The sequence below is a fragment of the Lissotriton helveticus genome, chromosome 4_1 (assembly GCF_964261635.1).
Source record: "Lissotriton helveticus chromosome 4_1, aLisHel1.1, whole genome shotgun sequence".
NCBI classification, from domain to species: Eukaryota; Metazoa; Chordata; class Amphibia; order Caudata; family Salamandridae; genus Lissotriton; species Lissotriton helveticus.
The window spans coordinates 86714178-86740681 of record NC_136063.1 but is presented as its reverse complement, the minus strand read 5'-3'; the positions used below and the strand labels follow the sequence as shown (position 1 = coordinate 86740681).

Genomic DNA, 26504 nt, shown 5'->3' with positions numbered 1-26504 from the left:
TTTGTTAAGCCTCGTAAGGCTATTTCCTCCACTTCTATTGCCAGATGAGTTAAGTCTGCTATGTCTTTAGCTGGTATTGGTATTTCCAAATTTCAAGCTCATTCTCTTAGAGGTGCCATGGCAAGTAAGTCTCTTTGGTCCGGAGGTAAGTTGGATGATATCCTTAAAGCTGCTGACTGGTCTAATGCAAGTACCTTCGCAAGACATTATTGTAAACCAATTGAACACATGTCTAATGTAGTTTTACAGGGCTACCAACATGCATAATGTAGCCTCCGTTCTTGTAATGAAATTGCGATTCTCCTATTATCATGCCTAGAGAATCTAGATTTCATTAAAGACACGGAGGCTCACATTATCCCACCCAACCCTTCCCATGGTATTGGGTATAACTTAACATGATGTTATTTATCATCTTGATGTTATGTATTTCAAAATGATTATTATTTATTGTTCAATTGTTCATCTGGATATGAGTTGGATTCCTTTGTTTTTAGGATACAATTTTATTGTCCTCTTTCTTTCAGATAACCCTTCTACTTAATCTACTTTTGACGTGTCATCATCAGGAGGTCGATTGACTGTCTTCTTCTTCAATTTTGCTTCCATTCACTTCGAATCTTCTGGAATCTACTGGATCTACTTTCGCCGAATTTAAAAGAGGCTGATGATTGCTATGTGTAATGTCTTACTTTATCTCAGTGTTCTTATTGGAACCTTTATATTGTGATGCGACTGGCTTGGATCTGCAATTAAAAGTCATTGCATAATGTGAGCCTCCGTGTCTTTAATGAAATCTAGATTCTCTAGGCATGATAATAGGAGAATCGCAATTTCATCCACATGGAAAGGTGCAACAATTTGAAATACATACTCGTTGTTGTTTGTGCCTTTTTGAGATGGGTAGAAGCATATCCCTTAAAAGACAACACTGCCATATCCACAGCTAAAACCCTTGTCAAAGAATTCTTCCCTAGGTTTGGAATGCCGAGAATGGTCTGGAGTAATAATGGGAGTGAATTTGTGGGTCGAGTGATGAAGAAAGTATGTGAAGGGCTAGGCATCCAACAAAAATTCCATGCTGCAAATTACCCCCAATCAGCTGGACTAGTAGAGTGCTATAATGGCAGACTAAAACTGAAATTGGCCAAGATCCAAGCGAGTTCTGGTCTTAAATGGCCTGACGCTCTGCATTTAGCACTCCTATCAACATCAATGACTGTGCATTCGCGAGTGGGGCTTAGTCCCTATGAAATTGTGTTTGGCCGCCCGGCCAACATATGGGGAGTGCCAAGGCCGACAAAATTCAGTAAGATCGAACACCCTGTACTGCTTGATTACTTGTATGAATTGACGGCTAAATTGCGTGTTTTACACCAACAGGTTCACGATACTCTGCCTCAGGTTTCTGAAGCTCCAGGACATCCTATCGATCCTGGATCATGGGTGCTGATCAAGAACTTCCAACGGACAAAGAATGACCATCCCCGTTGGACCGGCCCTCACCTCGTCCTTCTCTCAACAAGATCAGCTGTTCGAGTGGAAGGGAAAAAGAACTAGATCCACGGCGTACACTGCAAGAGGGTCCCTTTGCCTCTACCGTACGGCCAGTGGGTCCAGGTGGGGATCGCTGACTCTGAGACTGAGACGGTGCCTCGCTTTTTGCCTTTTAGCGATGCACGTGTAAAAGGAACAATTTCTGAACGAGAAAGTGACAATCTTTTGCAAGAAGCCGTGCCACCGTCACTTCGATTGAACACTACAGAGCCTGAACTCTTGTTCCAGAACCAGACAGTACCTGGAAAAAGCTGTTATAATTTGACGCCGAGAACTATGGACAAATAAAAATTCTTTTTTTCTATTTTCGAAAGTGCAGCTCTCTCATCTGAGAAACTTTCTTATTTTTTTTTTCGAACCGCCAACCAGGTTCAGCTGCTAGGGTCGTGATTGCCCAAGTCTTTGGAGTGCAGCTGAAGACGTTAGGTCGACAGTTCTGGTCGGTCTAAGGGAGTTGCCCTGGACTGACAGAAGCATTCCTTAGCATAGAACACCCTACCGCCACGGGCAGCAATTAGAGAGGATGGAGTTTTTCGAGATGGAGAGACCTGCCAAACAGATGAACTTTAAAGCCAGAATGTGTATATTGATGACAAAGAAACGATTTTCGATATCATGTATTTTCATGTTGCTTAGTGTAATGACGTTTTTAATAGGATATGTTTTATTCTCTTTTCAAGTGACCTTTGCACCCACTATACAACCCATACCTCCTTCTACTGTCTCCTCGCATTCTTTTCACCCTCTGCCAGAGCATGAGTCCACTAGAAGATTAGAGTTTATCAATAACTCCTTCATTCAGCTTTTACACCAACACCAATTAGTAGTGAACACAACAAATTGTTGGGTGTGTGGTCTTATGCCACATACAACAGATAAGGGTATCCCATACGTGGTCTTACCATTTGGTTACAATGGTTCTTTGTGGGAATTTCAGACAATGTTCATATATGCCATCGAACTATATCCCCCACGTTCCACGAGAAGTAACTCGAGCAACAAGGCATTGGTAATGGGAATCACCAATATGAGCAGAAACATTGACTCGTATAGAACGATTCCCAGAGATGAGTTACAAGCTTACGCTAGATGGAATATAACAGGATATGGAGTTACTCTGAGTGAGAACCAGCGAGCAAAGAGATCATCCCCGATTTGGATTGTACCTCATCAGGGTCACCTATGTCAGCAAGGTAATGGCAAGAATCCCAGAGCTCAGTTAGGGAAAAGTATCTGCACTGAAACTTATGTTTTTGCGTCTCAGATTTCCCCTTCGTTCCTAGCAGCTAAGGGTTCCTATTTCCTCTGCCATGATAGAGCCTATACATGGTTGCCCCCTGACTTCTCGGGCACATGTTTTGTTTCGTTCCTGTTGCCTCCCACCTACACGGCCGCGGCAGATTACCATAAGACAAGGATGTAAATGTAAATGTACATGTATTTATATAGCGCAAATCACCGACTCGGTATCTAAGCGCTTGCTTAGGGAACCCGTCCTGGTATTCCCCTGTGAGATAACCCTGGCAGGGTATCCACAAGGTGAAAGCCAGGCATCCCGCCGCGAGGGGCCATAGTGGATATTAAACAAGCTATTGCCCAGAGTCGCAGAGTGTGACCCCGTGATTCGAGTAGGCACCGGAGCGAGAATTGTCGAGTCCGTGGAATTTTGAGCCCAAGACCACCCGAGGCGGGGAATCGAACCCTGGTCCACGGCCAATCTCAGCTTCCGGGTCTGCCGCCTCTAACCACTGAGCCACACTTCTCCACTCCAGGATAGTTAGAGGTGTCATCAGTAAAGAAGACACTACAGGACAAGAATTTGGAGATTTCGTAAAGGGTTTTCTGCCGTTTTGGGGACCTATGGTTAACAGGAGGAACATAAGGCAATTGACAAGGGTGGTTGAATCCACTGTAGTTGAAACCGCCGGTGCCCTTAGTAATTTGACGGCTGAGCTCCAGTCGGATCGCCTTATGACTCTTCAGAACAGGGTCGCATTAGACGTCATACTTGCAGACCGAGGTGGGGTATGTAAAGTGATCCAATCAAGTTGCTGTGTTTTCATCCCAGATAACGCTCCGACAGTCTACCAGGCCATCTCCAAACTGCATAAGATCTCTGAATCTATTCACGTGGATAAAGGAGATTAGTCATTGATGGGGTGGTTCTGGGAACTGATATCCGCTTGGGGATGGAAGATTCCGATAGTCATTGGGATGATCTTAGACATTCTTTTCCTGTTCTGTCTGTGTGTACAGTGTGCTCCTGCAATATGTGGCCTCTGTGCTACATCGTGTGTAAGGAAGCTTGTATCAAGAAACAAGCTAAGTAATAATAGGATGATGCTACAGCAACATCTCAATGACTTTATGAATATAGACCTGGACTCAGATTAGCGTGAGTATAGGTTATTGCCTATGTAAGGGCAAAAGGAGGGTCTGTGGTACTGAAAATTCTAGGCCCATGTTATAAACATCGTCGTATCATGACGATTTTGGTATCATCAGACCGAGAATGATTAGAATACTATGCACAAGCATTTTCGTCATAATCGGGTGACGAAATCACCCTGAAATCAGAATTTCCGTCTTGAACCCTTGGGTTCCATTTTGTGAACGACAGCCATTTTGTGATTGCCCTCACATAGGCCAAATGACTAAGACCAAAAACGAGTCTGAAGGACACGTACACCTTTGCTGACTCCTCTGTGACCTGGGCAAGCTGACTCCACTGCCTGAAGCCAAACCTGTTCCGCCAGTTCCTTTCCCAGACGCCGAATGAGATTAGTATCAAAGCACAACATATCATAAACCTTTCATCGCACACAAACCATGCCTAATCTTACACACACCTGTCCCTGTTTCTTTCTTTATGACTTGCTTTACGAGGAGGAGGTGCCCATTTTTATTGGGCGTCCGTCAATATCTGATGAAAATACTGGGCCTTGCCGGGTAATTGATTGTGGGCTGGACAAACTAAAATATGGGCTTGTCATCATGACTCTGCTTTTTCTTTGTAGTGAAAATATGTGAATGGTCAACTGTAAAATAAGGAATGTTTGCCTAAAGCATATTATTTTGTATAAAAAGAGAAGGCTGGCTTTGTAAGATTGAGCAGTCTCCTGAGAATATACACTGTGTTGTACTTCTAGGATACCTGTTACTGGCTGCATCCAATAAATACGATCTTTGACTTCACCAAGAAGACTCTGTGTTTCTGTAGTCTGAAACAGGAAGGACTCGAAGTCTTAGGGTGTGTTCCCTGGCACCGCCGGGTTCTTAAAAACCCAGTACTTCAGGTTGGACATAAGACGTCACCAAGAACTAACAGTTCTTGCTGAACTTAAGGAGTTCTTGTTCAAATCAAAACAAAAGCAGGGGGGCTGTGCTTTGGATTGCATGGGCTACTACTGAATATGAATCTGATTCTTATGCCTTTATCAGGATATTATTGATTATAACCTCACAAGGGCATAAATCGGGAATATCGAATTAGGGTCCTAGATATGAACACGACACCGGTGCTGTGACTTATCCAACAGGGGCCGTGTGAGTGCACTGCCAGACATGGCCTGCATCTGGATCTGACGCCCATCAGAAGACTAGTGGTTTCTCTGCATCTCCTGCTGGCTACTCAGTAGGGCCACCACCTCTACAAGATACACCAGAAGTAATGAAACAGTATCACCTCTCTCGAGATAGGGTAAGAAAAGGAACGACTGAGAGCATTTAAACTGTGGGCACAAATAAACTGCACCTGAGCTTTGTTCACACTACTCATGACTCACCAGAAGGGAAGGGGAACCCAATCCAGGGGATCACTGGGGAGCAGTATAGAGGGAGAGGGGCGATAGCAGAGCCTTCGAGGGATCACACACAGGAACACTATGCTGTATGCTCATTGAAATGTGTAACATTTAGTACAACTGTGTGACTGAAGTACTTTCTTACTCATAAAGAAAACCACTGGGCTGTACTTTAAGATTGATGTATCTTTTATTTGATTGTTGAGTGCAGACCTTGAGAACCTCCACACTACTGTCCTGAGAGGCCTGTGACTGCTCGCCCTCACTGCCCTGAGTGTCAAGTTGTAGGAAACTGGCTCTATATATACTACACCACAATGAGCTATAGTGTGTATAAAGTCCAGGTGACCTCAGAGGTAGGCAGGGGTTAAAGTTACTTAGAACCTTACTATCTAAGGAGACGCGTGAGCGTGCAATCCAACATGGTCTCCGCCCTCTGAGCTCTGTCGCGTATACATCCCGTTTTCATTTAAAACAACAATTTTGTGTCAGCATATCGGCGCAAATTAGGTCGCTACTATACTAAAGAGGACACCTACATTGTGAGGAGTTTTGGAGGTCCTGTGGAAGCCGGAAGTGCACTTTCAAGCCCCCTGGATCCTGCTCCCAGCCTTACAGCAAGGTACTGCCTGATCTGTCTGTCAGGGGGGAGAAGTGTTCATCAGGAAAGGGTCTGGCCTGGGCCTAGCCACACCAACACTCCTGTTTAGCTGCTGCACCAGTACTTTTGAGGATTACTTATCAACTTTTCTTTTATTTACTCTGATATTGCTCATTTGACTTCAAATTCAGTTCATTTTTTACTTTTTCTCCTCAAAAAATGGAAAATAAAAATTGACAGAAGTTAAAAATGTGCTGAAAGAAGTGGCATTTTTGACTGTGAAAATCTCTGATAATTCCATCAAGATTCAAGATAATAAAGCTAAAGTGGAAGCTTTTACCCCAATAGTGGCGAAAATACCTCCTATGTGTTCACATCTTTAGAATACGGAAAATCGTAATAGGTAGTACAACCTTCGCATATTTAATTTGCCAGATGAAGTTGAGGTATCTAATTGTCGATTATATTTGGAAAATCTGATTCCTGGTCTTTTAAAGAACAAAATTCCAGAAAAATTTGAAGATGACAAAGCTCACAGAATCCCTTCTCATCGCAACCCTCAACATACCAAACCTAGACAAATGATATTTAAAGTTTTTCGTCATCATCATTTGGTTCTGATTAGAAAAGCAGCAAGAGAAATTCCCTAACTGATGGTCAATGGCAAAAAATCTTCATTCATCAAGACTTTGCTAAACTGTTGCAATACGTAAGGAATTTACTGACCTTCGCCCACAGTTAACAAGTCTTGGGTTCAAATACGACCTTTTTGATCCATCTACAATGTGCATATGGAAAGATAACTTCTCCAAATCCTTTCCTCGACCGGAAGAATTGTTACATTTTCTTGATCAACAAGTACAACATTTAATGGAGACTCATTACCCTACTACTTGACTCTTCCCCAGCATGATTTTTGCTGACAAATTTATAAGTATTTCATAAATTTTTGGGCTCCAATGATTCTGTCCATGCTTGTAAAACATGTGTGTGTGTGTTTCACGGTTCATATTTATATATTTTGTTTGTCTTTTTTTCTATGTTTTACCTTCTCTACCTTTTATATTTTCTGGAGCTACTCACTTCTTATCATATGTGCTTATTCTTGCTATCCCCTTCTTACCTTTTTGTCTCTTCTTCTTCCATTATGGCTAATATTAAAGTAATTTAATTAAATGTAAATGTAAAAGGTTTGCACCATCCAGTTAAGCGTACTAAAATGTTATATTATTTAGGCAGCTCCAAAGCCGATTTTTGTTTTTTACAAGAAACTCATGTTGATGATAAAATCTTAGATTATATGAAAAGAAAATGGGTTGACAATATTGTTTCTTCTCCTGCTAATGGTAAGAAAACTGGTTTAGCTATATTATTTGCAAAGAAATCTCATTGCCAAATTCTGATTAAATTTACTGATACCTTGTGAGATATTTAATTGTTAAAGTTCATGACTCTATTATATTTTTATTAAACGTTTATGGACCCACTGCGGATTATCCTGCTTTTTAGAATAATCTTGCAATGGAGGTGTAAAAAATTGGGAATGCCCCTTTAATTGTTTCTGGTGATTTTAATGTTATCCCTGATCCTCTATTAGATAGATTATCTAGTATGAAATTCCATTCGCCTAAGGTTTATCTTGCTTTTAAAACATTTCTTTAAACTACTAAGTTAGTTGATATTTAGCATCTCCAATTGCATACAGAATTTCTTTTTACTTTCTTTTCAAATCCACACAAGTCCCATTCTAGAATTGATTATGTATTACTCACAAGACAACTTATTAATTCTATCAAAACACCTATGATTGGAAATATTGATATCTCTGATCACGCTATGATTTCTTGTATTTTAAACCTAAGTTCAACCTTTACTAAACAGTCTAGATGGAGAATGAATTCTGGCATAGCTCTCAATGATCATAATAAGCTTAAACTTTTATCCACCATTAATGATTATTTCCAACTTAATCCTGAAGGTTCTACTTTTATGGTTAATAGATGGGATGCTTTCAATGCGTATATTAGAGGAGCTACTATTTCTATTATGACCCATGAAAGTAACACTTTTAATGAAAATATTAAATGCTTAGAAAAACAAATAGCAAAATTTGAACAACTCTTTAGTACATCTAATGATCCATAATACAGGGATACGTTACAAAAGCTCTGTTATGAATTTAATAACATTTTTAGTAAAAGAGCTGGCATTCAGATTTCTAAGGCCAAAGCCAAATTTAGTTTCAATGCAAACAAATCTGGAAAACTCTTAGCAAATTATCCCTGTATTAAAAAAGATAAAACTCAAATCACTTCTATTCATGGCCCCAATGGTAAAATTGCTTTATCTCATAAGGATATTGTTAATGAGAATTTTGGGATTTTTACTGTAAATTATATAATAAACCTGATTTTAATGATGAATCTTTGTTAGATTATTTCCTATCTTCATGTAATCTACCTAAGATTTCTCAATAAGACAAACTTGGACTGGAATTACCCATTACTAAAGATGAAATTTTGTCGGCTATAAAATCTCTCAAACTAAATAAATCTTCGAGTCCTGATGGTTTACCTGCAGAGTTTTATAATGAATTTCAATTCCAACTTTCACCTTTATCACTTCAACTTTTTAAATCGTTTGGCTCATGTTAGACCTGGCACCTTGGCGTGAGTTTCCCTTCCACTTTTTGCTGATGTGCCTCAGATGTTTTTGCTGTTTTGCTGGTGTCCGCCGCTCAGGGCACTGCGCCACGGCCAATCCGTGCCGCTGTGCAAGTGCTCCCTATGTAAAATGTACCTGTGATTGATGTTCCTGATTGGTTCATTGGATTTACTGTCAGTCCCCAGTAAAGTGCACCAGGAGTGCCAGGGCTTGTACATCCAATACTGCTAGTAGGCCTGCAGCGCTGGTTGCGCCACCCACAGAAGCAGCCTTTTAAAAATGTGTCTAGGGTCTGCTATTGCAGAACCTGCGTGCAGTCTGGTACTGTCATCCTGGCTGGGCAAGTGCACACACTTGCCAGCCTCTAAACCTTCCCTTTGCTTCATATTAGTCACCCCAATGGTAGGCCCTAGGGCAAGGTGCATTGTAAGTGTAAGGTAGGACAAGCCCTGATGTGTGTGGCATGTCCTAATAGTGAATTACAGTCAAATTCGTTTTTCACTATTGTAAGGCTACCTGCTCCCTTTAGGCCAGATGGGCTGCTGGAATTATTGCACTCTATAATCCCAGCAGGCTCAGGGAACATGGCAGAGAGTCATGTTTAGTATGCCTGAACTCAGAATAATAAAATACATCTTTTAGTAAAGTTTATTTTAATATCCTGTGTTTGCAAATGCTACTTTTAGAAAGTTAGCATTTGCTTGCCTAACCATTTCAGCCCGCCTCTGCTTGGATGTGTATCTGACTGTCTGGGATGTGTGAGTGACAGGGCTGGGGGATGACAGGTGGTGAATGCAAGGATTACACCTTAGTGGGAGGTAGGAGTGCCCCTGGACTCTTAATCAGGCTGTGCTCCGCCACCACAATGCTCCGCCCCCTGGGGAGCGACTGATGACTCAGCCGGCACCTGGCCCAGGAAGGGCGAAGCACTGTCATCAAGATACTCCTGGCTGCCTCTGTCCACACAATGCTGGCTCCACCTCCTGTGGAGCGTCTGATGTGCCTGCCCCTCACACTGAAGGCAGAAGCCAGAAGTACACCCAACAAGTACTCAGAGACTGAAAACAGTTATGCAAAGGCACCCCTGGCCCGAGAAGGCAAAAGAAATGCTGTATAAAAGTAGGAATCCTGTTTCCCACAAAGAACCTCTGCCCGACTAGAAGAAGACTGGCCTGCTGCTTGCCTTGCTGAGAAAGGAGAGGAGAAGACTTTTGAAAAGACTTTGCTGACTTGTGCTAGAAACATTCTCCAAGGGCTTGATTGAGCTTGCCCCCTGAACTGAACCCCAGGACCAGTGGGTTCTCGTGTGCTTTGGCTCGTCCCCTGCCTGAGGCCGAGTATTTCCTCCCGCCGGAGGTGAAGTCTGCCCCCTCTCGCCCCCTCCTAGGGCCGTGGTACCCGGGAGGCAGCCTGCCCTCTTGCCCTTGAGAGCCTTGGTCCGTCGGAGTCGCTCTCTGCCCCAGGGCTAAGGCCGGCCGCTCCTCTACCTCCGCCTGCCTCACGGAGCGCTTGAGTGAGACTTCAGCCCCTCCCGCCGGAATCCCGGGGATGCGAGCAGTCTGCAGCCTGGACGGCTGCCCGTGCATTTGATTGCACCTGGCCGCCCCGCCTTGCTCTGCCCCCCCCCCAGGAGAGGCTGCGCTGCACTGTGAAGGGAGCCCCCCTCTGTACTGTCGGTACTGAGGGCTCCCGTGCTGTGCCTTGCCTCCCGGAGATCCTCCGCTTTGAGAAGGGACCCCTCTGCACTGATCGAACCGAGTCGCGCTGCTCGTGCCCGACTCGGCTCAAATTCCTGAAAGAAAGAAGCATTCCTGAAGACGACATCGGGCTAGGGGCCACAACGTTTTATTTCCCCATCAGCCTTCCCTGTGCCTTGGCCCAAGAGGCTCCTCTCCCTGCTCCTCACTGCAGCCAGGAGCCCCCACCTCTAGAAAAGGCCCAGGGTTCCGAGGCTCCTCTCATCACCTGCTTGCTGCTCCACAGCTCAGCCCCCACCTCCAGAAAAGGCACAGAGTTTATCAGGCCCCTCTCTGGTCTCCATTCAAAGTGCACCGCGTGATGCGTGAGCATTGGTAGGGCCCGGGCTTTTCTTCTGTGTGGAGCACAGAGGAGAGCTGCGAAGCCCACAGAGGCGCTTGGGAGCGCCATACCTTCCAGGAACAGGGCAAGAGGCCCCATTATTGCATAACTGGAACTGAGAGAACTGTTTTGGAGGTGAATTGAAAAGAAACCCTTTTTTTAACTATAAACAGAAGAAAAGCTTGCCTATTTACAACCTGTGGCCCAACAAAAATGTTATTGGTCTTGTGATAAGTCTAATCTGATATATATATATATATATATATATATATATATATATATTTTTACATACAGGAACATATTTTTATATATTCACAGACGGGTGTCCATTTGTGGCAGGATTGGTGCATTTTACTGTGTGTGTTATTACAAATGCTTAACTCCATAACGCCTGAAGAATAGCCTTGGCTGCTCACGCCTTGCACCTAGAGGGTGAGCAAGGGTAATTCTAAGGGGTCATCCTTCGCCCTGACTTAGAGGAGAGGGTTCCTGCTTGTCACAAGTGAATACGTGCGCCAACCAGAGACCCCCAATTCTAACAGCTCATCAGGAATTATGTCTGGTTCTTTTACTGAGGCTTTAATTATTGTTCTTCCTAAACCTGACAAAGACCCCACTCTTGTTTCTAATTATCACCCTATTTCTTTAATAAATCAAAATTGTAAATTAAAATATTGGCCACAATTTTATCCCCTGTATTAGACTCTATCATACATCCAGATCAATCTGGGTTGATGAAAAATAGATATTCAGCTAATAATACCAGAACTTTGTTACATGTCATTGAAAAAGGTCATATGTTGATAAGTCCTTCAGGTGGTATGGCTTTAGATGCTGAAAAAGCCTTTGATAAACTTCATTGGCAATTTTTATTCCATACTTTATCGTCTTTTAATTTTGGTTACACTTTTATCCGCATGATTTCAGCTTTATATTTTGCTCCTACTGCTCCTTTATTTATTTAATGGCCAAGTTTCGAATCAATTCTCCCTTTTTCGAGGTACACGTCAGGGGTGTCCCCTTTCCCCATTTTTGTTTTTAATCAGTATTTAGCCCTTTCTTGCCTCTATAAGAAAATGTGATACTATTAAAGGAATCAATGTTAAGGATGCTATTATTAAAACCTTAGCATATGCCGATGATGTACTTTTATTTATCAGTGACCCATCATCCTCATTTCCTTCATTAATAGAAATAATAACAAAATATTGTATGGTGTCTGGATACAAATTAAATACTAACAAAACTGAATTTTTTCCTTTAAATGTCTACTGTACTCCTGATATGATTCCCATGAATGAAATTATTTGGCAAAGAATAAATTACAATATCTGGGTATTTTATTCTCTTCTTCTATAAAATCAACATTAATTTTATACAGTAATTTTGTTTTAAATTATATTAAAGATAAACCGTTTAAATGGTCTTCATTACATCTTTCATGGTGGGGTAAAATGGAATCTATTAAAATGAATGTTACTCCTAAAATCTTTTACACCCTTGCCATGATTCCCACTCAATTTCCATTAAAATGTTATAAAGATGCTGATAAACTTCATTCCAAATGTAATTGGAATAACAAAGCACACCGTATTAGTTATAATAAATTGAAAATGTCTAAATGTAATGCTGGTTTTGATATAGCAGATTTTCTTCTTTATCATAAAGCTTTTATTTTAAAACAAAGTGCCATATGGTTTAATCAATCCTTTTTACATAATCCACCACTTGGCTCCACATTGAAAAATCCATCGTGAAACCTTTTCCACTACCCACTCTGTTAACAATGTCTAACAATTCTTCATTTTTCCCATAAATCTATTATCCTCAAATCTACTAAAATGATCTTCAATGATATAGATTCAATTTTTCAATATCCCATGTGTAGTATTGATGAATTATCTTTATGGTATAGCAATGTTATTACATTGAATAGAAATTCTAATATTCTAATAACAATTTTATACCATTTGAGAATTTAAAAACAAAGTTTGGTTTAGCTAATTCTGAAGTTATAAAATATGAATATTTAAGTAATTCGATTTTGATTAATTATCGCTTTCCTTGTCTACTGATATATGGCACAATATATGACTTAGTAATATATCTGGATGGCTACCTGTATCACTTTTTGAAACTCATTCTTATATTTTACTTAATTGCTTATGGTCTCCAAAACGTTTATTTCAAGCTAAACTTCTTCAATCTGTTACATGTTGGAATTGTAATTTACCCCCTGGCACACTACAACATATGCTCTTTACTTGACTTTTAATCTACACATTTGTGGACAGAAGTTTCGGATATTATTAAAAAGATTCTAAATATTCATGAAGACATATCATATAAAATGTTAATATGCAAATCTGTTACATTATCAAAGGATTTAAATGATCTTGAATTTAAACTATTTAATTTATTAATCTCAGCTCCGATAAAATCCATTACCTTCAGTTGGAAAGATGTTTCAAAGTTATCAGTTCATGCCTGGTGGTCATGGGTTATTTTTACAAGAAGAGGTGCACAGTTATCTTTGTCTGGGGTTTCTCATAATTCTATTTCTTATCATTCATTCTGGAGTCCTGTTGATGTTTATTTATCAAATTAATGGTATGTTTATTGCTTGTTCCCCTTTTATTGTTCTTTTATTGTATTAATTGATCATGCATAGTAGCTCTGTTTATAAATTAATACTACTTTTCTATTTAATGGTTCCCTCCCATTCCTCCCCCCTTTTTAGTTTATCTATGAATACGTCTAACCTCATATCTACTGAATTGAATAAGAAAATATTGTTATATATATTGTTCTCGATTTTTTGAATTATTATTCTTTTTTATGTCTTTTCTTATTGTTTAATATGAAAAATGTTCAGTAAAATATTTTGATCTTAAAAAAAAAGAACCTTACTCTTTATTTGTGGTAGAGTGGTCGAGCAGTAAGGCTCAAAACTGGACTGGACTCTAGACTAATTGTTTTTGTATAAAAAATATACTGTTTTATTTTTAGAACCAAGCGAGCCTGGCACTGGTAAGCATTAAATACTTTACAGTAATAAGTTGCTGAGTGTAGAACAGTTTGAACATGAAATAGGAATTGTACTTTGTTTTATTTACAGGGGATGCAGCAAGTGTCAACACTTAGCAAATACAGTACATTGAAATTAATGAGCTTTTTCAGGTAATTACAAGTAAGTTACTTTTCACGTTACTTTTCTAGCACAGTGCTGGATACCTAGATTCAACACTGGGACATTTCCTGCAAACAGTAAAAAGTAAATGCGTTTTGGTTATTTGTATGATTTTTAAATTATATTTTTAGATTTCAAAACTCCACACTTTTTTGGGGTGAAAATAGTCAATGTTATCCTATGGAGGAAAAACAGGTCATTGGTTCAAAGGTAAGTTATCGACTGTGGGAGTTAAGGTTCTGGGGTAAGACTCAGGGGTAAGACTCAGGGGTCTCCCAGGGTCAGTGATGCACTCTTGTTACACCCTCAGCGGAACTAGGGTGGCCAGGTGCAGAGTGTTGAGGCCCAATGTTATTCAATGGGTGAATGGGGACCTCGGGTTGGTCGCTGCTAAGGAGCAGGCCACTGGGCTGTGGGAACAAAGCTCCTAGGGTTTAGGTCATGGCAAATGGGGAAACAAAGGAGCACAAAAGGTGCACCCTCAGCGGCACTGAGGCGGCCGGGTGTAGAGTGCTGTTTCTACATCGGTCGCCCTGTTGTTTCCAATGGAGAACCTCCGGTTTCTCAAAAGCACTGTAGGCAGGAATACAAAAGACTTCTGGGTGCGGCCACCACTTTGAGAGGTAAGTTAGGAAGTTAGGGGTTGGTTGGGCACCGTTGGTTTGGGCACACAAATCCGTGGGGTGTCGGGTGCAGGAGTGCCTTTTGGAGTCGGATCTTCTTACCAGCTCCTGGTTGCGGTTAGGGGGCCTTCTGGATTTAGACTGCAGGCATCGGTTGGAGGCTTGAGGCAGGTCAGGGGTCGTCAGATCTCGGTTCAGGATCGCCGGGGTGACCTTCTCGTGGTGTTAGCCCACTCGATCTCGGGTCGTGAATGGCGGTTGCAGAGTGGGGCGGATTCACTGTTTTCGGCTGCTGCCAGAGTTTGCTGTTGAACAAATCCGACGTTCACGAGAGAAGCAGACTTTGCAGGGGATGGCAGGCAGGTCCTCTGGGGTTTTTGAGGTTGCTGGCTGCAGGACACACCAGGATTTTGCAGGACCATGTTCGTGGGGAGACAGGCCTCTGGGGCTGGGGCCAAGTCAGTGGGCGTCGTCCTCCTGTTAGCTCTGCACAGCTCTTCTGTCCTACTTACCTTCTTTCTTGTTGTTTTTGGATATGAGGAAGCAAGGTTAAGGGTGTCCCCTAAAATCTAGATTCGGGGTGATACAGGTAGGTACAGGGCAGGGACAAATGGGTCCCTTCCCTGGGGTGGGTATACCCCCTATTGTGCCACCTTCCAGTGGGGGGGGGGCAGGATCCTGTCCCTGGTTGGTTGGGTCCCCCCATCCTCAAGATGGTGGGGACTTGGAGTTGTGCTTCACCTCGCCTCCCCCACCTGAGGGGTGGAGTTGGCAGAGGTGGGCACACCTCTCTCCCTCACTTGTTTTTCCTGCCGGTTCTCCCACCCAAAGTGGGGGGGGGAGAACCAGTGGGTACCAGTTGCTGAAAGCAGCAAGTGGTCTGGGGAAGCTCACAAAGGCAACATGCCTTTGAAACTTCTCCTTTGTGAACCCTGCCCATCCTGGGGGAGGAGGCTTGGCACCTTGTCTCAGGATGTGCATTATTTCAGGCCTCCGAGAGCAGCAGGCTCTTGACCCAGGGGTCCATAAACATGTCTGTTGGTGGCAGCCTAAGCAGCCACTCAGTCGGGTAACTAGAAGTTGGTCGATTTTCAGGGGGGCATCTCTAAGATGCCCTCTGTCGTGCATTTTACATTAAATCCCACACTGGCATCAGTGTGGGTTTAAGGTGCTGAGAAGTTTGATACCAAACTTCCCAGTTTTCAGTGTAGCCATTATGGTATTGTGGAGTTCGTAATGACAAACTCCCAGCACCATATACTCCTCTGGCAGCACTGCACTTACCATGTCCAAGAATGAACTTGAGCACTGTAGGGGTATAGGGCTCATGCACCTGTACCCGCACCTCTGGCATAGTGCACCCAGCTGGAGATGTGGCTGATCTGGGCCAGCCCAGTGGGTTGTAGGCATGGCACACAGGAATGTGTGCCATGTTGACTCATCACATGGTACCAAAACACGCAGCCTGCAAAGGCAGTGTGTGATTGTAGTGGACAGGACCTCTAATAGTGGCACAATAACTGCTTCAACCCTTAGAGGCCTTTTCTGGTCACAGTGCCCTGGGTCCCTGTGGTACCATTTACCAGCAGCTGACCTTTGCCCAGAGATGCCAATTGGGTTTATGCTTCACTGCAATTTTAGGGAAGGAACATAGGGCCTGGGTACCTGGTTAGCAGGAGCCCAGGGCACACTCAGTCAAAGAACATCAGAAATTCAGCAAAAAGTAGGGGCATACCATGTAGAAACAGGGAACTTTCTCATACAAGTGTGAAGGGGTTGTCAGCCCCAGCCCATGCAGGTAACAGCGGTGAGTTGGTGTAATGGGGGGATTTCGAGGGACGATGCCGAGGGAAAATTCATAATTTTTTTTTATTTTCCCTTGGCATCGTCCCTCAAAATCATCCATTACCTGCCCACACCGCTGTTACCTGCATGGACCATGGCTGGCTGGGGGTTGTACTTGACCCACCCTGCAGCGACCTATGTTTGAGGCCCTCTACCCTCTGCTTTCCCCATGGCTTCCCCAACAGGGTCTGACAAGCCGTAAATCACATTGACCCCTGGCTCTGCCATGGGGTTCTCAGTTGCAAACAAAACAGGTGATGGACCGAATGTGGATCAATGTCACACATTCATCCCAGTCCAAAGATCTGGGCCCAAATCCATTGTTTTTTTGCACTCCACACCACCCTGGGTTAGACAATGGCGATATGCAAATCAGCTCTGACCCTGTGCCCCATGGGAACAGTCCAGTCCGAACTACAAAAGCCATGTCCTTCCCAGAACGGAATCAAGCATCCGAGGACCGGACCGGTTTCGAGGTAACACCTCTCATCAGCCCGGCTAGCTTGACTCCAGTGGTGTGGGGTGCCTGGGACCCACGTCTGAGCATCCCCAGCGCACTTATGGCGGCAATTGCAAACAAAACAGGTGATGGACCGAATGTGGATCAATGTCACACATTCATCCCAGTCCAAAGATCTGGGCCCAAATCCATCGTTTTTTTGCACTCCACACCACCCTGGGTTAGACAATGGCGATATGCAAATCAGCTCTGACCCTGTGCCCCATGGGAACAGTCCAGTCCGAACTACAAAAGCCATGTCCTTCCCAGAACGGAATCAAGCATCCGAGGACCGGACCGGTTTCGAGGTAACACCTCTCATCAGCCCGGCTAGCTTGACTCCAGTGGTGTGGAGTGCCTGGGACCCACGTCTGAGCATCCCCAGCGCACTTATGGCGGCAATTGCAAACAAAACAGGTGATGGACCGAATGTGGATCAATGTCACACATTCATCCCAGTCCAAAGATCTTGGCCCAAATCCATCGTTTTTTTACACTCCACACCACCCTGGGTTAGACAATGGCGATATGCAAATCAGCTCTGACCCTGTGCCCCATGGGAACAGTCCAGTCCGAACTACAAAAGCCATGTCCTTCCCAGAACGGAATCAAGCATCCGAGGTGGTTCTATTGGGACCATTCAATTAGTGGAGCTCACTTTGAATATTCTGATTCAGTCCCCAGCTAGTCATGCATCTTTCCTATCCTGGAATTTTGCAGTATATCTCTGTCCTTGGTAGAAAAGTATGTGAGGTTCTTTTGTGCAAGCAGCGACGGCTGGCGTCTCTATTCAGCGGGTTCTGTCTCATTCCGGATGCTGTACGCCATGCATAGTTCACTGGGCAGTTATGCTGCAATCTTTGCCCTTCTCAATCGATAGGGAGGTTACAATTCATGATAAGGGTGGTGATGGTCACAACCTTAAGTAAGCTGTGGCAGTGCCAACACCATTCAAGAGGAGGTTATGACATAATTGTGCTGTCCGTTGTCAAGGAGATCCTGACCACAAGCTTGCATTCTTCTTGGGTCCAATCTCAAACCTGCAAGCAGCTACCCTCAGTCTGTGTCCCAGGGATGAGCACTCCGTGCAGGTGCAGAAGTCTTCTAATGGTGCCAGACTTCTTCCAGCGCATGTCACTTCTTCCTTCCCCACTACCGATGGTATCCGAAACTTCTTTAGTTATTCTTAGGCTCCTTGGTGTTAGACGGCACAGCAGAGCTGGCAGCAGTGTGAGTTCCACAACTCTCTGGGCCTCAGTGTCAGTGCAGCGGTCTTCACTGGGGAGACATATCCAGGACCTCACCTGTAGTACAGTGGTAATGACCTTGTCTTGTGTTAGTGCGGGTTTAAAGTTGTCTGGCATCCTTTGCATCCCTCTTCTTCTGAGCTGTCTCTTTCCAATGCAAGGATATTTCCAGTGTGTCTACACTGTAATCAGTCAGGTCCCTCCTTCGAAGCAGGATCAAGATCACCCGTCCTGGCAGGCTGGTTGAATCTTTCCCATGCGAGGGGATTTGGCAGTAGCTACTCTAACTATGGTGTTCTAAAGAATCTCCTAGTCGTTGCTAGTGTGTTGCTCCTGGCTTCTTGTTTTGAAAGCTCGTCACAGGAAGTTAGTTTTCCAAATTGCAGAGACATTGAGTATTCCTGCAGCTTAGTTCTGAGACTAGTTCTGAGCAGTCTCAACATTTTCAATTTTTCAGACAGATTTTGACATAGTCTTTGTCCTAAAGCCCATGTAATCAATCCAAATCTGTTACAAAGTGTTTAGCCGCGGTGGGAGCGGATAGTATGGTTTTATGAGGAGAAAAATGAGGACTCAATGATGACCACAATAAATAGATATCCTCCTGCAGGAAGCGGTATAAGGATAAAAGCAGGTGGCACCTTATGCCGTGGTCCAGGAGCGACAGGCTTAGATATAATGCATCTTGAGTGCAAAGTTCGACAAGCCCGAAAATACTGCTTGACATCCTTATATACGTATACCACCAAGAGGATCTCAGTACTAACAAGAGAGTGGCTGTAGGTCCTCTTTGGCAGGCTGTGGCAGTGTCCTTACACATTCACAAAACCTCTTCCGAAGTTCCTTAGCAGGAAGGATTAGAGGCTGTTGTTGAAAATACATGTCTCCTTGGACAGTCAGTGATTCGATTAAGTCTTTAAGAACCTTAGGATTTAACTGAGAATGAGCGAGACGCACTTGTACAAATGTTTGTACAGCACCAGTTATGTGATGGGGTTGAATGATTGCTTGAGGAAAGGAGATTGGATATCTTAGTGACAGCGCGTCAGCAGGTGTGTTCTTGGACTGAGGGACAGAACTAATGAAGAAGACGTACTGAGCAAAGCAGAGGTGACTGTTCTCACACCGTACATTACGGAGGCTCCCTACGTTACTACGATGGGTTTGAATCTCAAATGGTCTTGTATTTGGGTTTAAGATGTCTCCATTATATGTGGATGAGTTTCATTGCCAGACATTTAATGAGCCTTTGCAGTTCCGCTCTCAGTCTTTAAGTAGGTGAGAAAGGTAGAAGATCGGGTCTTCAAGTACAGCCTAATACTGAGATTGCAAATCAATTATCGTTACTCTAATCACTTCTATTATATATCTTACATGTGTCATTATCATCAGATTCAAGCGATCCATAATCAGATTTCTTATTTGATTCATCACCTTTCTTGAATATCTTGCATGAAAGGGGCGAGCTCTCTATCTTGGGTGAAACAGTTGATAGAAGTTATGCAGATTTTGTTAGAGATATAAAGTAATAAAAGGACAAGGCTGTCCTCCTGTCTAGAAATAGTTAAGGCAGGAGGATCGACAGAACTATTTCCAATATCTTCCTCATTCGATTCGCTTTTCATCCAAAACTAGATGCTCCATCCAGCAAAGGTAAAACAGTCATTAATTTTATGTAGTTCCTTTGCACCATCACAAATATGATCAATCAGTTCCAGTGTACTCGGTGAGAGGGAGGTTTGGGTGGGCAGTGTGTCGCTCAGTGGGGTACTTTGTGGATGGACTGTACGCAGCTCAGACTTGGTCTGTGTGGGTGAGCAGTGCACACTTCAGTGAGCAGATTGACTGAGGAACTGAGGGCTTGAGCAGCGCACAGCTCAGTGGGGGCTGTATGGATGAGAATCGCATAGCTCAGTGGGGGAGGTGTTGTGGGTGAATAGTACAGAACTAAGCAGGGAGTTCAATCAAGCAAGCAGTCATATAATTTGTAAAGCACACTACTCACCCGTGATGGTCTCAAGGCACTGGAGTGGGGAATGCTGCTACTGCTCGAAAATCCAGGTCTTGAAGAGTTTTCTGAAGGTCTGTAGGTCATGGGTCTGCCGTAGGTGGATGGGGTGGGTGTTCCAGGTCTTTGCGGTGAGGTGGGAGAACGGTCTGCCACCGGAGGTCGCTCTTTGGAAGGCGGGGGACTGTGGCGAGGTCGGCGGAGCAGAGCTGGCAGATAGTGGTGTAGAAGCTGAGTCAACAAAAAGAGTATCCACTGGTCTGGGAGAGCATTGTCTGACCTATCACAAAAAATTAGACAACCCACTAAGAATCAAAAATACTTTTTTCTTTCTTGGATACCCATCAGTCACCAAACTTGATGATCTGTTTCATCATCTGGGTTTCCTCATTCACATCACTCACAAGTATATAAGGGCTGCAAACCTAATCAAAGACCAAGATGCGCCCTAGGATGTGATCTCTACTTCAATATAAGTTCTTACCAGATGAGACAGATAGTAATCAATGAGATTTTGTTGTGCAGTGCACAGGTGAGAAAAGTAAAAAATATTAAAATTGATATATGAAAAACCTAATTTTATTGATGTGTCTCATAGTTCAAACTAAAAAGAGTGCAAAGATAGTGTTAACAAATAACTATCTAGAATCTTAACATGGTCAACATGTTTCAGCACATATGGTTAACTAAATCTAACCGTGCTTTCTTCATGACCTACTACTGATATGCTACTGCAATGATCAACAATGTGTCTGTGCACATAGAACATACATATACAATATAATGGATCACAATGATACCACCGAGGCTCCTGCATAGAGGGCGTTTCCGTAGTCCAACCTGCTGAGGACGAGGGCCTGGGTGACGTTCTTATCGTTTCAGTGGGGATCCACTTGTAGATCCTGCGGAGCATGCGGAGGGTGTTGATGCGGGAGGAGGAGACGGCGTTGACCTGTTTAGTCATGGAGAGGGTGGAGTCAAGGATGACCCCTAGGTTGCGTGCGTGGTCGGTGTGGTGGGCCACCAGGAGTCATACCAGGCCAATGGGGTGGATCTGAGGATGAGGACCTCCATCTTGTCCGAGTTCAGCTTCAGTCGGCTGTTCCTCATCCTTTCAGTGACGGCCTTCATTCCTTTGTGAAGGTTGGTTTTGGCGGTGTTGGGGTCCTTGGTGAGGGAGAGGATCAGCTGAGTGTCATCGACGTAGGAGATGATGTTGAGGTCGTGCCGACAGGCGACGTGGGCAAGCGGTGCCATGTAGATGTTAAACAGAGTTGGGCTGAGGGATGAGCCCTGCGGTACGCCGCACATGATCTCAGTGGCTTTGGAGCAGAAGGGGGGTGGCCGGACACTCTATGTTCTGCCAGAGAGGAAGGAGGGAGTCCAATCCAGGGCCTACTCTTGGAACCCTGCGTTGTGGAGGCCTGTTCGTAGTGTTTGGTGGCTGTCATTTCTGCGTTGTCCAGCAGGGACTTGATGTCATTGGTAGTGGCAAACAGGGTAGTCTCGGTGCTGTGGTTGCTGCGGAACCCGGACTGGGAATGGTCCAGGATGTTGTTCTCCTCGAGGTAGCGGGTCAGTCGTTCATTGACGGTCTTCTCGATGACCTTTGCCGGAATGGGAGCAGGGAGATGGGCCAGAAGTTCTTGAGGTCCTTGGGGTCCGACTTGGGTTTCTTGAATAAGGCGTTGATTTGGGCGTGCTTCCAGCTCTCCGGGAAGGTTGCTGTCTCGAAGGAGGTGTTGATACCTTTCCGGAGATGGGGTGCAATAGATGTGCTGGCTTTGTTGAAGATGTGGTGTGGGTGTGGGAGTTGTGTGTGGGCAATGAGCAACTCTATGCAGCAGGTGCTGTGTGGGCAATGCGCAGCCTTGAGAGGTTCTGTGTGGGTGGGTCATGTACTGCTCTTTGGGAATGTAGGTGTGCAGTGCACATAACAGTGGAAGACTGTGTCTGTGGGCATTGCCCAGCTCAGTGGAGGGCTGCGTGTGTGGGCAGTGCCCAGCTCAGTGGAGGGCTAAGTGGGTCGGTAGTTCACACCTCAGTGGGGGTCTGTGTTCTTGGCTATTATACAGATCAGTAGGGGCTGTGAGGTCTGTGCTGGTGGACAGTTCACCGCTCAGTGGGGGAGGTTGGTGGGCAGTGCACAGCTCAGTTGGAAGGGGGGTGTCTTTTGGTGGCCAGTACACAGTTCAGTGTGGGAGGTGGGTGGACAGTGCACAGCCCAATGGGGGGGGAGGGTCTGTGTTGGTGGTCAGTGCAGAGCTCAGGGGGGAGGTGGGTGGACAGTGCACAGCCCAGTGAGAGGGTCAGTGTTGGAGGGACCGGAGAACTAAGACAGTAGAAGGGAAGGCAGCAAGAGTGCGCAGCTGCAAAAACACCTTTTTATAGCTTGGCTTTAGCTTAGAACCGCCTGCACCCCTGAATATGGCTCCAGCCCTAGTTTTGTTGGCTTCTCTCAGAACGCCTTGTGTCTCCTCACCCCCAGCCTGCACACTACATATGCTGGTGCTCATTGAAATCATCCCAGAATCTAACCATCATTTCTTTGATGCTGACAGAACAAGGTGAGAGTGGAGAAGCAGAAAATTGCGGCTGTGATTGAAGAGCTGCGCCAGCTCCCGAGAGATAAAGAGGAGACACTGAACCAGGGACTGGAGGAGATGGAGAAGAGGAGTACCAGGGCAGAAAATGCAAAAATCTCAAAACTGTCCAATCAAATCACTTCTCTCAATGCCCTGATAACAGATCTAGAGAAGAAATGCAAGGAGCCAGCGTTGGACCTCCTGAAGGTAAGACACTGCTTGGTAAATACAAGACAACACAGAAGAGCTACATTCATATGGTGTGTGAGGCGTTGAATGTAAGTGAAGAACATGCATGATCAACAGAGAGGGTTAATTCACACTGACCTCCTGTATTCTGACAACCCAACAAAATATACAGACAAGTTAAACTAACGGCAAATCCTTCTGCTCTGACAGACCAACGCAATGTACGGACTGATTCAGTACAGAGGAACCTACTTGTAAACTGACAGCACAACACAGTATAAAGAAGAGCTGTACTACGTCAAACGATCCCATTCAGAATATCACACTGCGCTGTGTCACGTGACTACATTCGGAATATCATACTGCGCTGTGTCACATGACTACATTCGGAATATCACACTGCGCTGTGTCACGTGACTACATTCAGAATATCACAGTGTTCTGTGTCAAATTAACCCATTCAGATTATCACGCTGTGCTGTGTCGCGTCACCTCATTCAGAATCTGGTAAAATTATTCATAAAAATCCCCTATGGAGGTCAACAATGAACATCCTTTAAACAGTGTAAAATATAAATACATTTTATTTTTATTCTTAAACCAATATGTCATGATAACACATTTGATACATTTCTAAGAATACTGTTATCAATAGAATTTAAATAAATAGAGAGAGCACTGGCTTCGCTCATTGACTGGTTGAGACTCTACATATAATTACTGCAGTGTGTGCAGTTTTGGTCAGTCCTGCTAGCACCGTCCCATCACCCCTTATTTACATTTAACCACAAACCATGTGTGTGTAGATGGAGAAAGAAGCTTCTGGTGGAACGGTCGAATTGTGAAATATGGCTCCACACAATGGTTCAGCTGTATCCACTACAGGTTTCATTCTTTTTTATCAGAATCAGTGCTATTTATACAAACTGTAATTAAGCCCTGGTGCTCGAGGTGTTAAATTGATTTTTGCATATTATTTATTGAGCGCACTTTGACCAGACTGGTAGCCTGGACTGTAGCAGCAATTGAAAACACGGGGAGAAAAAAGAACCAAGGCCGTGCAGTGTTACAGACATCCATTATTTAGGAAACAGCCAGGTCTTCAAGGCTTTCCTGAATTTCAGCACATCGGTGAAGGCTCTCTATTTAGATTGTATCATATTCCAAATCCAGGCAGCCTTCACTGGAAAGGCGCGACCCCCTTGTCGAACCTCGGGAACTCGAGTTCCTTTATACGCTTAGCGGTTGCAGACCGTAGCGCCCTCCCCGGAGCATATCTTTTCAGTCTACGCTGCAGCGGTGGGGGGCCCTTATTCTGAAGGGCCTGAAACACAATGCACATTGCTTTGTAGGAAACCCTCTGCTCCACAGGGAGCCAATAAAAGCTCCCTCAGAGCCTTGGAAGCCGCGGATCTCTGTTTCCTGTTCAACACCGGGTTTGCTGCAGCCACCTGAACTCTATACAGTCTCTTGATCGAGTCGTCAGCGGCTCCTGATAGGAGAGCATTGTAGTTGTCTACTCTACTGAGTATGACACTTCACACAAATATTGCTTTAGCCTGATCAGGTAGGACAGGTGTTGGTAAACGAGGCAGCATCTGTGAGACCTAAACAAATAATATGACTAGATTTGTCCTTCACTGGGAACCAAACACCCCATTGTAGCGCTTGACTCTCAGAGGGTAGCGTCGCAGAGCAGTCCAAGGCTTACTCAAGGGAGGTGGTGTGGGCTAGTAATCGGCATTTACAAGTACGCAGAAATAGCACTCAATAATTAATTGTCCAGTCTGTACTTTGCTTTATAAAAGGAAGAGTACATTTATTAAACACACACACTACTCAATACTATGCACCATTTACAAATATACATAAGCTGTTGGAATTACTTTGTGACATTGCATAACATTTCCACCCCTCCCTCGGAGGGGGGTCTAGTACCACCACTCCCAGGTATGCACACCATCTTGAACCTTAATGCAGTGGGTTGAACATAACCTTGAGCGAGGACCTTGCTCACTGGCACCATCCCAGTGATGACCCACCCCATTATCTCAACAAGCATTTAAAATGGGCACACCTGCCTTGGTGACACATAACCCTGACTGAACATCTCATACCTACCATACAGAATACGTATACACCAGTGGCGGTTTTACCATGGGGGCGTTTGGGCGCCGCCCCCCCTGTATTCTCGCCGTGCGAGAAGAAGGCAGAAACAAATGGTAGTTATTTATTTATAACTACCATTTGTTTCTGCCTGCCCTTCTCGCACGGCGAGAAAGCAGTCAGCAAACTTCCTCGAGCCTCAGGGCAGGGGGGAGTGGCTTGGCGGAGTGGCTTGCCCACTGTTGTGAATACGGACTGTTTGGACAGCCTGAGAGGCTGTCCAAACAGACAGTATTAGCAACAGTGGGCAAGCCGCTCCCCCAATCCTCCTCCCACTCTCCGTTCTGCTGCATGCAGACTAAGAGGAATGACGTGTTTAGGGCAGCCGGCCGAACCAATCAGCGCCGGCTGCCATGGAGGGGAGGGAGGCTGCCTGCAGCCTTCAGTGACGACTCTGGTGACGAGGCATTCAAAAAAATCCAGGATGGCGCGCGGGAGTCTGCAGTCTCGGCCCGCGGGACAGGACTCGAGTCGAGAGCCAGAGCGGGAAGCCAAGCCAAGGTAAGTTTTTTTTACATTTATTTTTATTATTATGAGGCAGTCAGTCCAAGTCTTGTATTATTGTCCAGTTAGAAGCAGCGTCCCTTGCCAATGAGGTGCGGCAGACTGCTGCTTCTTTTTTTCAACTACTTTCGGAATTCAGGATTTTACAGTTCTCTCAGATGAAGCACAACAAGGGATTATCGCTGTTTGGTGTAACGCGGCTCCAGAGGGCCTCCTTCACGCTGGTGCAGTAAGGTGTGCTGAGATCAGGGATTACAGTTCCTAGCAATTGAACACTCCTGGAAGGCTCGCAGCCACGTTGGAAAGGTTCAGTGATGACTAATGGAGCATAATTTTCATTATAAAATCGGAACACTCTGACTGCGAGTAGGCCCTTTGAGCTGTTCCTGTATGGACTTTTCTCCACCGCCAATTTTACGCCCCGCCTATTTCAAATGTCACCAGCCGCGACTGGTATACACCTCTACATCGTAGGGGCAAACAGTCTGGGTTGTTCTTCACCAAACACAGCAGCAAGAATACATGTTTAAGGGAGGAGCCAAGCCGGCGACCAAGATGGCTGCGTAGGGAATCGGCTCCGCCGACCTCCCTTCCCTGCTGCCGCATCCTGCTATAGATCCTGGGCCCGAGCCCCACTCCCGAACTTTGGAACAGAAGCGACGCCCTTCGGTGACGCTCCGAGCCATCTCCGTGGTCTGGAGACGGAGAAACACGGCCGGAAGATTGGGGCCTTGTCCGGCGTGAAAGCCAGGGCCTCCCGTGAAGGTGAGACCGCCCGGAGTGAGTAAACAGCGGGGCCGCAGACCGGCCGGTACCGGCCTGGCCTGAAAAGTGTGAAAACACCCCGGGGCAATTGGTGAGCCTGATATCACCAATTAGCGGAGCTAAGTCGTGGGGGCATGGGAGCTATGAGACACGACTGCTCAGCTTGAGGGCCGTGCACA

The 26504-nt window shown here is 44.8% G+C and overlaps 1 protein-coding gene across 1 annotated transcript in view; it reads left to right on the top strand.

Moving 5' to 3' along the window:
- LOC144827941 (E3 ubiquitin-protein ligase TRIM39-like) overlaps nt 1–26504 on the top strand; it is a 218548-nt gene that overhangs the window by 172148 nt on the left and 19896 nt on the right. Inside the window, exon 3 of the mRNA XM_078686106.1 lies at nt 22678–22908. Within this exon, the coding sequence (XP_078542232.1) occupies nt 22678–22908 (231 nt within the window). The remainder of the gene's footprint in view (nt 1–22677; nt 22909–26504) is intronic.